At 28.4% G+C, this 12,078-nt stretch overlaps 2 protein-coding genes and 1 non-coding gene across 3 annotated transcripts; all 3 read left to right on the forward strand.

The window, feature by feature from the left end:
* Positions 1–1,769: 1,769 nt before the first annotated feature.
* LOC112718384 (uncharacterized) lies at positions 1,770–2,642 on the forward strand. Its single transcript, XR_011866366.1, has 2 exons — positions 1,770–1,925; positions 2,265–2,642. It is a non-coding gene; the product is annotated as an uncharacterized protein (transcript).
* A 1,091-nt stretch (positions 2,643–3,733) lies between these two features.
* LOC112717054 (GEM-like protein 4) lies at positions 3,734–6,131 on the forward strand. The gene is made up of 4 exons (XM_025769151.3): positions 3,734–3,969; positions 4,251–4,331; positions 4,934–5,178; positions 5,800–6,131. The coding sequence occupies exons 1-4, from the start codon at positions 3,822–3,824 to the stop codon at positions 5,974–5,976; spliced, it is 651 nt and encodes a 216-aa protein (XP_025624936.1). The 5' UTR covers positions 3,734–3,821; the 3' UTR covers positions 5,977–6,131.
* Positions 6,132–7,562: 1,431 nt separating this feature from the next.
* Positions 7,563–11,044, forward strand: LOC112717053 (protein TOM THREE HOMOLOG 1). Its single transcript, XM_025769150.3, has 11 exons — positions 7,563–7,840; positions 7,922–8,012; positions 8,121–8,173; positions 8,289–8,381; positions 8,472–8,543; positions 9,132–9,204; positions 9,300–9,345; positions 9,595–9,658; positions 9,752–9,805; positions 9,886–9,963; positions 10,614–11,044. The coding sequence occupies exons 1-11, from the start codon at positions 7,658–7,660 to the stop codon at positions 10,704–10,706; spliced, it is 900 nt and encodes a 299-aa protein (XP_025624935.1). The 5' UTR covers positions 7,563–7,657; the 3' UTR covers positions 10,707–11,044.
* The last annotated feature ends 1,034 nt before the right edge of the window (positions 11,045–12,078 follow it).

The following is a 12,078-nucleotide window of genomic DNA, read 5'->3' on the forward strand; positions in this document are numbered from 1 at the left end:
AGTATAATTGAAAGAAAATTGAATTGATTCGAATCTATTATTGTAAAATGAAAAAAATTAGTAAAATTTGTATAGCAAAAATTTGAAAATCATTAGACAATATTAAAAGATGTTATGAAAATAGAAGTAAAAGTGATTAATATTTATTTTATAAAAAGTAACTGCTGCAAATGGTAATAACTAAAATTTGTAAAAAGAAAATCTATCATGCGGAATTGCTGATGGTACTTGTTACTATCGGAATTAAGAATTTAGGCTACGTTTGTCTATAAGTACAAGATACGGAAATAAAGATATTGAGATATAAAATTATATTTAAAAAATAAGACATGAATAAAGACATTATATTTTTTTTGTCTATCTTAACACGAAAGACATAAAAAGACTAACAAAAAATACAATTTATTTTGTATATTTTTATTATTTTTTATTATTATATTTTTTTCAAATTTTTAAATAAAAAAATAAATTAATTATTTATAATTTATTCTAATTTATCATCAAATAATATATAAAAATACTATTTTTTATATCTCTATTTTTTATATCTTATTTTTAATATCTTATTTTGTCCATTTTTCACCACCAAACAAAGCCTTAGGAATCTAGACTTTGGCAATGATACAACATCAATCTAGTTTGTTAATTTGTTAATCTAAATGATACATTTTCTAAGAAAAAGGACCAATAAATTCACTCCCTTAACATAGGCTACTTTAATTTCACTTTAGTAGTGCTTCTAAAGTTTTTTTTGTTCACTTTTATTATTCGTTTTTACTATTATTAACTTTTTACTTTTTTAGTCCCTACTCCTTAGATCTGGTGTAAAGTTTATATTTTCGAGGAATAAAAGAATATTAAAAAAAACGTCTGTCATAATGAAAAATATTTTATAATAATATTTTTATTGACTAAATGCATATATTTTAAAGTATTTATTTATAAATACCAAAAATTTGAAAGATAAAGACTATATAAAAGCAAAATATTGAGAAATAAGGAACCAAACGCAAAAAATAAAAAAAAATTTAAGAAACTAAAACTAAAGCATATTTGATTATAAAAAATAAAAGTAAATTTTAACTAATCTGATGAAAATGACAATCACATTAAACTCTTTTAATTTGATACAGATAGATATTTTAATAATAACATTTTTACATAAAAATAATATTATGAACGGTTAAATAATTTAATATATTTAATTATTGAATTATTTAATAATTTAAATTTTTTTTAACATAAAGATTTATTTTAACGGAATATCTCCCTTGATATAAAATAATGTCACTACTAACTTATAAGCGGTGCAAGCAACATATATATTTCCAAATATTGGTTTGACTATAGAATAGAATATCTTAGTTTCACACGTTCGGTTACATATACATTACTAATGAGGAGAAAAATGTAGGGTTCTTGCATTGTATCATTTATATATCTTTCATGCCCATATTTTCACGCACCGATAATTAATTAATTGAATTATTTGTCATATTGCAATGACTTCAAAACTTGCATTGCAATTACACACACATTCATGCAAAAATAAGGAATTTGACAATTACTTGATCACACGGAAATATAGAGAAATTAATAATGAGGAAATGGACAAGGTTTTTTTGAGTGATCATTTTGAAACTCTTCATTTCAAGATAAGAATGAATTAAATAAAACTATAATAATCTAATAATAATAATCCTCCATGAAGCAAATTAAAGAATTCATTGCCTATATATAGAGAGGGAATTGTGATCCATTTTATTTTCATCATCAATATTTACGTTTTTATTAATCAATGATAGTTGCAAAAATGGGTTTCAAGGCTTTTCTAATTCTAGCTATGTTCATGGTCACCATCTTTGTGGCATCTACTGATGAAGTAGCACCAGGAGACTTAGATGAGAAATTTGAACAAAATGATGGTAATTTTTTTTTTTAATTAGTATATGTAGCACTTCCTAAGTCTAAGATTAGTTTTTGTTTCAAGTTGAAAAGCTCTTATGAAGTTAATCAAATTTTATTAGGTCTTTGAATTATATTAAATTGTGACATCAATGTTCATATAATCTATCTTTTAAAGGTCACAAGAAGAATATTATTGTACATGTATTTAATTTTCATATTTTTTTTTGGGTTAGAATAAATTATTTTAACAATTATTAGACTATACTACTAAAGGATATATATGTAAAATTATTTTTATAATTATTATTATGTAAAATAAACCACCTAATTAATTATCATATGATTATTATTTGTAGGTAACAATAACCCGGCACAAGGCGTAGATGAAAGCAAATTATATGGTGGATGGCGGGGCGGATACGGCGGTCCGTGGGGATGGCGTGGCGGATACGGCGGTCCGTGGGGATGGCGCGGCGGCTACGGGGGATATGGCGGCGGTCCATATGGATATGGTGGCGGTTATTGTCCTTATGGATGTTGTGGTTGGGGTTACTATGGATGTTATAGGTGTTGTTACGCTAAGGGGCAAACTCGTCAAGCTAAAATTGATGCAAACACTCATGAATAAGTATACTTGTTAATGTCTAGGGTTTTGTAATGGATATTATAAATAAAACCTCTATAGAAGGGCAATGATATAATAAAAGCATTTGGTTGCTCCCTTAATTAATTAATTATCTTGCTTCTATTATCTATAATAAAACGTTTTTTTTCTGAAATAAATTAAAAAAATTATTTTTAGAAACACGTTATTCGAACTTTAATTTTTAGAATACGTTCTTTTTGTTTTGTTTAAGATGAGTTCGTCCAACTCTCTAACGAACTTCTATAAGTAATAATTTTAAGTTAACTAAGATATATATATATATATATATATATATATATATTAGTAATAATTTTATTTGAAGTTCTTGTATGCTAACTTAAAAATGTTCACTGGTTTATTGAATAATTATTAGATATTGTGTAAATGCATGATCATTCTTGTCATTGTGATAATAAAAAAGTTACATACTAGTTGTAAATATATTTTAAAATATGTATAAGTATTTCTCTCTAATAATTAAACAAATAATTCCAATTAAGCACCAAGATTAAGGTTCACTACCTATCTAGTTTCAATACAAAACCAAGGAGCCTTAATGAAAACTAAGTTTTTTTTTAATTATTATTTATTATTCAATCACAAATGGTGAAGGTCTTTCTTTCGGAAATTATTTTTAATATGGAAATGGAGATGGTATTTTAGTTGAATATTGATATTTGAAGTGTATTACAGTATTGTGGAACTCATTCAACACGCTACCCACGTGTTGCACCACGTCCCCCACGTGTTGGCCAATACGCTGCCACGTGTCTAATACGCCCCCCACGTGTTGCACCACGCCCCTATGTGTTGACTTTTCATCTACAAAATCCATTCATCTGTAATTATACCAAATAATCTCATTATTTCCCAAAAAAAACACCAATATTTCTTCCATATAAATAAAAAATCAGCCTCTTTCTTTTCTTTGCTTTTAAGGTTCTTACTTAGAAATGACGTAGACCAATATATCTTTTTTGTAAAAGCAACCAAGCATGCCATGTTCAAATTTTGAACAACTTTTTAACGATTAATTATTATTCTTGATGATGATCCAAAGCTGACTCATCCAACAAAAATAAAGTATAGAGATTAGATGAATATGCATCATGCATGATTCAATTCACACTCTTTATTTACTTTTAATCAATTATATATACACCATACTAAGCATTAGGGGTTATTATTCATCAACCAAAGTAAGTAATAAGGAAAAAAATAAATATTATTCAATATTGAATAATAATATTTGAGCAGAAGATTATATATGAAGAAAGGTAATTTACTTCTTCAGGAGTTAGTTACTAGTATTCCAATTATTTCAAGAGCATTTGGGAATCCATCAAAGAGATACTTAGCTGAATCTTGTTCTGGAAAATATCATAACAAGTCTTCAGCAAAAGCAAAGAAAAACAGTAAGTATATATTTACCAAATTTGATTTATTTATTAGTTTTGAATTTTTTATTATAGTTAAAGGTATGCTTAAATTTGTTTGTGTTTTTATATCGATTTTTATTTTTAGTATTTTCTATGTTTATAGTTTTGTAAAAAGAAAAAAAAGGTAAAATAGCACAGGAAAATAAAATTAAGATTTTATTATATTTTTAAAGTTTTTGAATACTAAAAATTAAAATAGAGAATTTTTTCTTAAATTAAATATACCTTGAAAGTTTAATGTTCTTTCATGATTTCAGGTAAACTAAATTCAGTTCTGACTAAGATGAACAAGTTTGGGAGAAAAGCTGACAATTTTGCAAATGGAGTGAGAGAGCATGGTATATATCTTACCATTAATTAAACACTATTATTTGATGATTGCTTTCAATTTATATTTTTTTCAGACAAAATTAAATGAGAATGAATTATCATATCAGTTGAAAATTTTAATTGATCATATCAAATGTAAATTTTTATGATTGATAGATAAAGTGGAATTATTCAGCATATGAATTGAATCCCACAAAAGAATATTCACTCTTGAATAGCAAATTTTTTTCTATATAACTATGCATAATAAATGATGTTTCAGTAGACAAAAATGTTGGAATTAACGGAATATTTCGTTAAACAAAACGAATATGCCTAACACTTGACTGAATATTCTGTACAGTTAAACGGAATATTTCATTAATTTTAACGTTTTTTTAATAGTAGGAACTAGGAACTTAGTTACAAAATGTCAAAATTTGATATGGTATAGGGACCCAATTAAAAAAAAAAAGTATAGGAATCTAATTGAAAATTCGATAAAACTATAGGGACTGACAAAATAATTAAACCTTATTGTTTTGATAAATTTTTTTCTTTTTCAAAATTATCAAATCTAAACAAGCTAAAAAAAAAAAAAATCTAAACTATATAATATTGTGAGATGCAGTGATGAGACTTGGTGGGATGAAGATATCTAATACTATGAAAGTGAAGAAAAATTTCATACAACTTTTTGGTATGAAAGAAGGGGAGAAGCTTCTGAAAGCATCACAGTGCTATCTATCAACCACTTCTGGTCCTATTTCTGGCATTCTCTTCATTTCAACTCATAAAGTTGCTTTTTGTAGTGATAGATCCATCAACATTATCTCTTCTTCTCAACAAGATTTCAACACTAGAATCCATTATAAGGTAACCAATTGTTTTTTAGTATTTAAATAAGCCCTTAACTTTTTAATCTAAACCACGTAAGTTTTTTATTAATTAAAAATATAAAAATATTTTTGATATTCTAAAATACGAGACATTTAAATTATTTTGTCCAAAATATATATGACAAATCAGTCTTTTGAAAAGACTTAGATATCTCGTATTTTAAAAAGTAAATAACGTTTTTATTTTTTTAATTAATCAATGACTTATTTATTTTCGAGATAAAAAGTCAGGACCTATTTATCATTACTCCAATACATAATATATTTATAGATTTTGGATTTAGGATAATATTGTGGCGGTTGTAATACCATCGCAATGAATTGCATTATTATTAGATTGTAATATTGTGTTGTGTTTCAAATTACATATTTTAATTGTGACATAATTCAAGATTGCAATATAATTTTAGTGGACTGTAAAAATCTAAATTTTAAGTTGTAAACATAAGAATTCACACCATATAGGTTATAATATGCATCATGACAATTGGAATTGCATCAAAACTTAAATTATTATTACATTAATCATAACTGATATTTGACTAATAATTATGTATTTATATATATAACAGAAATTTTACTTGTTAATTTATTTCAGGTTGCTATTCCAGTTGAGAAGATAAACTGTGTCAACCAAAGTCAAAATGTGGAGAAGCCTTCAGAAAAGTACATAGAAATAGTTACCGAAGATAATTTTGACTTTTGGTTTATGGGATTCTTAAATTACCAGAAAACTTTCAAGTATTTACAGCAGGCAATGTTCTCTCATGCTTAATTAGAGGAGAAAAATTACTTAACATTAAAACTATGACAATATTTACAAGCTAGTATGTATAAAATCATAATGTATACGTACAGAACTATAGAAATTGCCAATGATCTGTTGTATAGTTTATGGATAAATTGAATAGAGTAAGTATTTTTGAATTATTTTTTCAGTACACTATACCAATTTTGGTAAATAGAAGCGGAGGAATTTAACGACGATTTTGAACCGTCGCAATTTCATTACCAAGATTCAAAAATAAATAAATAAATAAATAAATGATAAAGAAAGTTAAGAAAATTAAGCACAATACTGGCCTTAGTCTAATTATCTTAACCAATAATATTTTCTTTTTCATCACATATGAATAATTCAATTTGACCAGTTCATATATATATGAAAAAAACAGAGGAAGTATGTTTTAATATGCCTTCAAGCTAAGTTTTTTTAGTAATAAACTTATATAAATATATATTGAAATACAAAATAGAAAATATACATTAAAAATATATTTATATATAAATATATAGTGATTGATTTTAATAGTTAATTTTAGTATATAAATCATATTTTTAAATTTCATTTGTTGACTGATATATTATATGGCAAAATAATCTAATGGACTCAACCCAAAAACTAAAAATTTCGAAAAATAATATATTTTATGTATTCTAATATCCATATATTGTTTAGTTATATAAACTTTATTATTATTTTGATAGACATAATTAATATTTTTCAAAGTAATATGTGGTTATTTTATGAGAATTAACAGTAATATAACCTAAAAGAATAAAAGATGTAGTTATGTAACAACCATAGGTATAATAATAATATAAAAAAAAAACTCAGATATGTGATATATAGTACAAAATAAAATTTTATTCCAATATGTCAAATTCTTATATAAATGTTAAGATTTGAAAGTTGAACCTCATGCCTTCGTTGTTAAAGAGGATCTACAAACTTTAATCACTAATAATTAACTTAAGAGTTTTTTTTTTTTTTTTTTTTACTAGAGAAACTGAGGTATTTATTTTATATATCATGAAAAAAAAGAATACAATGCTGATTAATCTTAGACAACAAAACAAAAAAAACGGAAAATTTCGAAAATATCCTAAGTAAAAGGAATAAAAAAGATTATACCATTTAAATTATAGTTTATTTTTAAGAATTTAATATTATAATTTTTGTATTGATATATTAATTGAATAATAATGTATTAGAATATTTATAATAAAGTTAATTATTTTTAGAGTAAAGTGATAATAAATTTTTGAGGATTTATATTTTCAACAGATTAATTTTTTTAAAAGAATATTAATAATTTTTTTTTAAAATAACAAACGTAAATAAATTAATTTTTTTTAAGTTAAAAATAAAATTCAAACTCATAAGGAAATGAATTTAGGTGAAAATTTAAGTGCAGTTGATTTCACGTGAAGTTAATAGCTGAAAATTGTTAGATAAAAATTTAGTCAAATTAATTAAATCATCTAACAACTTCCAGTTATCAATTTTATGTGAAGTAGATTGTACGTAAATTTCAATTTACTCTTATTAAGAAAATTAACTGATAGAGCAAATAACTGAGTGGTGTTACCCTCACACAGATTCACACAAACCCTCAGTTAGTTACTACTAACCATTTCGTTTCTTTAATCAATTTCACTTCGATTCGAATTTCATGCCCCGAATCGCCATGCTCTTCACGCCGACGGCCACATCATCGGAGCCCTCCGTCGTGCCGGCGCTTGAGCTCACGCCTTCCTACAGCTGGTGGCAACACGTCAACGATTCTCCGCCGTGGCAGGACCGTATCTTCTACTCTCTTGCCGTCTTATACGGCGTCGTAGCCACCGTAGCTCTGGTACATACATGCATCACTCTAATTAGGTTTTTCTCTTTCTTAATTTGAGTGTTTTTATTTTAATTTTGTTTATGATTTTAGGTGCAACTAGTTCGGATACAATGGAGAGTTCCAGAATACGGTTGGACCACTCAGAAGGTCTTTCACTTACTCAATTTTTTGGTGAATGGGGGTTTGTATCATTCCAATGTTATTATTGAACACTTTCTTAAAGATTCTATTTATGTTGCAATTTTATTAAGTGATATATGATTTTGATTCACTGTTTCTGGTTTTGCAGTTCGTTGTTTAGTTTTCATATTCTATCGGAATGTGGAGAGTTTACAGCCAGAGGTATAGGGGGATATGCAATTTTATTGATGATATTTTTCCAACATTTTGTTTTTAATTTTTTTTCCTCCTGTAATCATAGCATTTAAATACAGTCATAAGTGTTTTATGTGTATAGATTGCTAGACATATCTTACTTGACCTGCCAAGTCTTGCTTTCTTTACAACGTATGCGCTTTTGGTTCTGTTCTGGGCCGAGATTTATTACCAGGCAAGTTTTAATTTGTGTTATGGTCCATTTGGTTTGGTCTGTGTTTACATCAGCTTATGACTGGCTCCGTATCGACCGCTGCTTTTGCAGGCGCGTGCTGTGTCTACTGATGAGCTCAAACCAAGTTTCTATACAATTAATGCTGTGGTTTATGCTATTCAGGTAACAATTGCACTCTATCCCTGAGTTTCTAATTGTATATGATTTTTGTATTTCCTAATTGATATATAAACTGGAATTGATATAATTTCACAACAATCAAACACCTGGACCATTTAGGATTTGATGGAGTATTAGGTATTTAGCAGTATGTTAGGAGTTTTATGTTTGTATCTTTAATCTAGAAATCTAGACATAGTGATATGCTTGTTGGAGAATATGTCAAATGTTACATATTTATATGTCTATTCACCAAAAGGTGTCAAATGATAGGTCCGTGTGTGTCCCGTATTGAACCTAACTGGTCATGGAATCACTGAACCAATATAGTCCTTCAGGGTTGTGTCAGTGGATAAGCTTGATACTGCATGCACTGGTTATGTTACTTGTTCTCACATTATTGTTAATGGCTTTGCCCAATTTATGGATTGAATGGCATTAACAAAAAAGATCAAATATTTGCTTCTAGTTTTCTTATCCTCCACGTGATGTTCAACCGTTGACCATAACATTCAGTATATTTGTATGTTGTGTCATTAATGCTTTTGTTATATGTCCTGAGAGTTGTTCAATAACTTGTTTGTTGGCCAGATTATTTTGTGGTTGATATTATGGTGGAAACCTGTCAGTGTCATGGTCATTCTGTCTAAGATATTCTTTGCAGGCTTGTCACTGATGAAGATTTGATTTGTCATTTTAATTGCTTGTAGGTGCTTTATGAAGTTTTTGCTAATGTATTTAATCTATATTTTGCTATAGGGGTCTCTTTGTTTGCAGCCCTTGGCTTTCTTCTCTTTGGTGGAAGGTAATTTATTGTCTTCATTGAGTTAAAAGTTTTGTGCTTGAAAGAAAAATGGAGTAGATAAGCAACTCCTTATGTGACATATTTTTTCTTACTTCTTAATTATCCAAACTCTGCTGCCTTTCTGGACTGATTGAATGCAAGTAGTGCAAACAATATTGGCTAGTGTATACATACTTTGTAGTTGGGTATGTATCTGTGTATTCCGAACCCTTGTGATTTCTCCTCTCCTTTCTGATTGCTCGTTGACAGATTATTCTTGATGCTACAACGCTTCCCTGTTGAATCCAAAGGGCGACGTAAGAAGTTGCAAGAGGTATGCAATTCGATGTAAAACTATTTCTGTTTCGTTCTCCTGTCCCACTCTTACCCCTGTAGTGACCTATATGGTTTGTTGTTTCTAATACAGGTTGGATATGTGACCACCATATGTTTTTTATGTTTTCTTGTCAGATGCATTATGGTGAGCTCCTTTCTAATAAAAAACCTCTTATTCCTGTTGCATGATTCAAAATTGAGTCTGAATGTATTATGGTATGTCAGATGTGCTTTGACGCTTTTGATAAAAATGCCGACCTTGATGTCTTGGAACACCCTATTCTAAACTTCATATATTACCTGGTAAGATTTCTGCATTCCTTTGTTACGATGCTTTTATTGCCACTAACATTATTGCTTCTGTGTAAATTTTGATTAGAAATCCCTTTCGTGAGCTAGATAGGTGGGATGGGTGGCTTACAGGGATCATAGCTCCCACCTTGTTTATTACAGCTCCTTAATGACCAACAAAGTTGTGACTTGACTACACGGCCCTTAGCTGCTTACTTTTCTTATTTTTGCCCTATTCTACTCGTAATTTTTCTATTAAGGTTTGCTTTTGTGCTTTATTTTGTTAGTTTTGTTTTCACCTGAGATGAAAAATCTGACATTTTCACAGCCTAATTTTTTTTCTGATAAATGTTTTGCTAAACTATTGATGCTTGGATTTTGCATTTTCCCTTCCTTTTTCCCATCATGTCATGTGAGATTTTATCAGCTTCCTGTTAAGCTTGTTATTATCTGCAACCTGAGTACAAGAGAGTTAGTTGTTAAATTTGACCATTCATGGCGAAGCTCTTGAAGCAATTGTACTATTTCCATGCTTATACTGAAATCACACTAGCATTCTCTTGCTTAATACTTTGACTTTTTCTCAAGGGTAAGCTTTCACAAAGGGTGTTTGTATTGATTTACTACCCATTCCCCTTACTGTTGGCATATTTTTCCTGCAGTTGGTGGAAATATTGCCTTCCGCTTTGGTCCTTTTCATTTTGAGGAAGCTGCCACCCAAGCGTGGTATCACACAATATCACCCGATACGCTGAAAAGGTTGAACATATCTAGGATTACGGAAGTTATCAGTGACTCTTTATATTCTTTGCTCTAGAGAGACAGGATAGTCTTCATGTTGTTTGGATTGATAGCTTGTAGTTGTAGATTTTGGTACATGACATTTCACGTATTCTCCAACATGTCGAATTTTGTTATCTCTGAAATGTGCTTTGTCTCTAGGACGTTATTTCCAATTTTATTAAGCAGTTCAACACAGTGAGCAACCATAAGTTGGAGAAGGGGATAGTCATATCTTGTATAAATAGCATGTTAGTCTATTTGCTTCTACAAGTAGGTGAAATGTCGCATAATTGATCCTTGTTTTGCTTGATTTTCTGTTTCTTTTGGTACAATTTTTGTTTGATCTTTTAAACTTAACGAAACTGTAACTATCCCAAATTTCTTGGTAAATCATGTATGAATGCTCAACAGAATCATGATTACTACCCATACAACCAAGCAACAGAAAATTGAGAATAGAAGCATCTAAAACTGAGTTACATGGCTGCTAAAAGATCAAAGAATGCTTACCTGGTTCAGATTTGCTGTAACTTAAGTGATAAATTGGAAAACTGCTGTTGCATTATTGCGGTTTGCGGATATGATAGCTCTTGCCTCTAGTTTGATGATGCTTGTGTTTATGGTGAGGTGAATATGCTACTTTTGACGATGATTCCATCTACAACCCATGTTATTGTCCTTAAGCTATCAAGTATTAGTATTTGAATGTTTGGTTGGCTTAGCTCAGGAATGGTAGGTTTGAATATTAAGAGCCTGAGACAATGTAAAAAGTTAAAATAACAGGCATAATGTGGTAATGTATTGAATGATCAATGTAATTATACATCAATAGATTAACTTTGTTGGTTCAGAATAAATAAAGTCTTCAAAATTATATAAAGATGAATTAATAAATTATGTTAATATATAAGAGAAAAGGTTTGGTAATATGGGTTTTCTTCTGTACTCTTGCTTTTTTGAGACTATCGGTATTTATTTTATAATCAATAAATAAAATTTAATCATGTGTTTTATAATAATTAAGTTTAGTTCTTCCTTGTCATTTCTGCCAAAGTTGATTAAATTAGTATCAATAACGGATATGATTGGAAGGAATTTAAAAAAAAAAAAAGCACTTATATGATACTGAAAAGATTAATACTTAATATATACATTTTTATTTCTGATAGAACTAATGACTAGAGCTTGGTTTGCTAAAATTTTTTGAAGAGATGAAAGCATAAGTATTTTATTTTGTATTTGGTAATAAAAAAAAACTCATGTAGTTATGTTTGCAGCTTTTAAAAGTTAGGGGGTGTTTTTAAAAGTATCTAAGAGAAATTTTTCAAAATTGTTTTGTACTTA

Source organism: Arachis hypogaea, chromosome 10, assembly GCF_003086295.3.
Source record: "Arachis hypogaea cultivar Tifrunner chromosome 10, arahy.Tifrunner.gnm2.J5K5, whole genome shotgun sequence".
Lineage (NCBI taxonomy): Eukaryota > Viridiplantae > Streptophyta > Magnoliopsida > Fabales > Fabaceae > Arachis > Arachis hypogaea.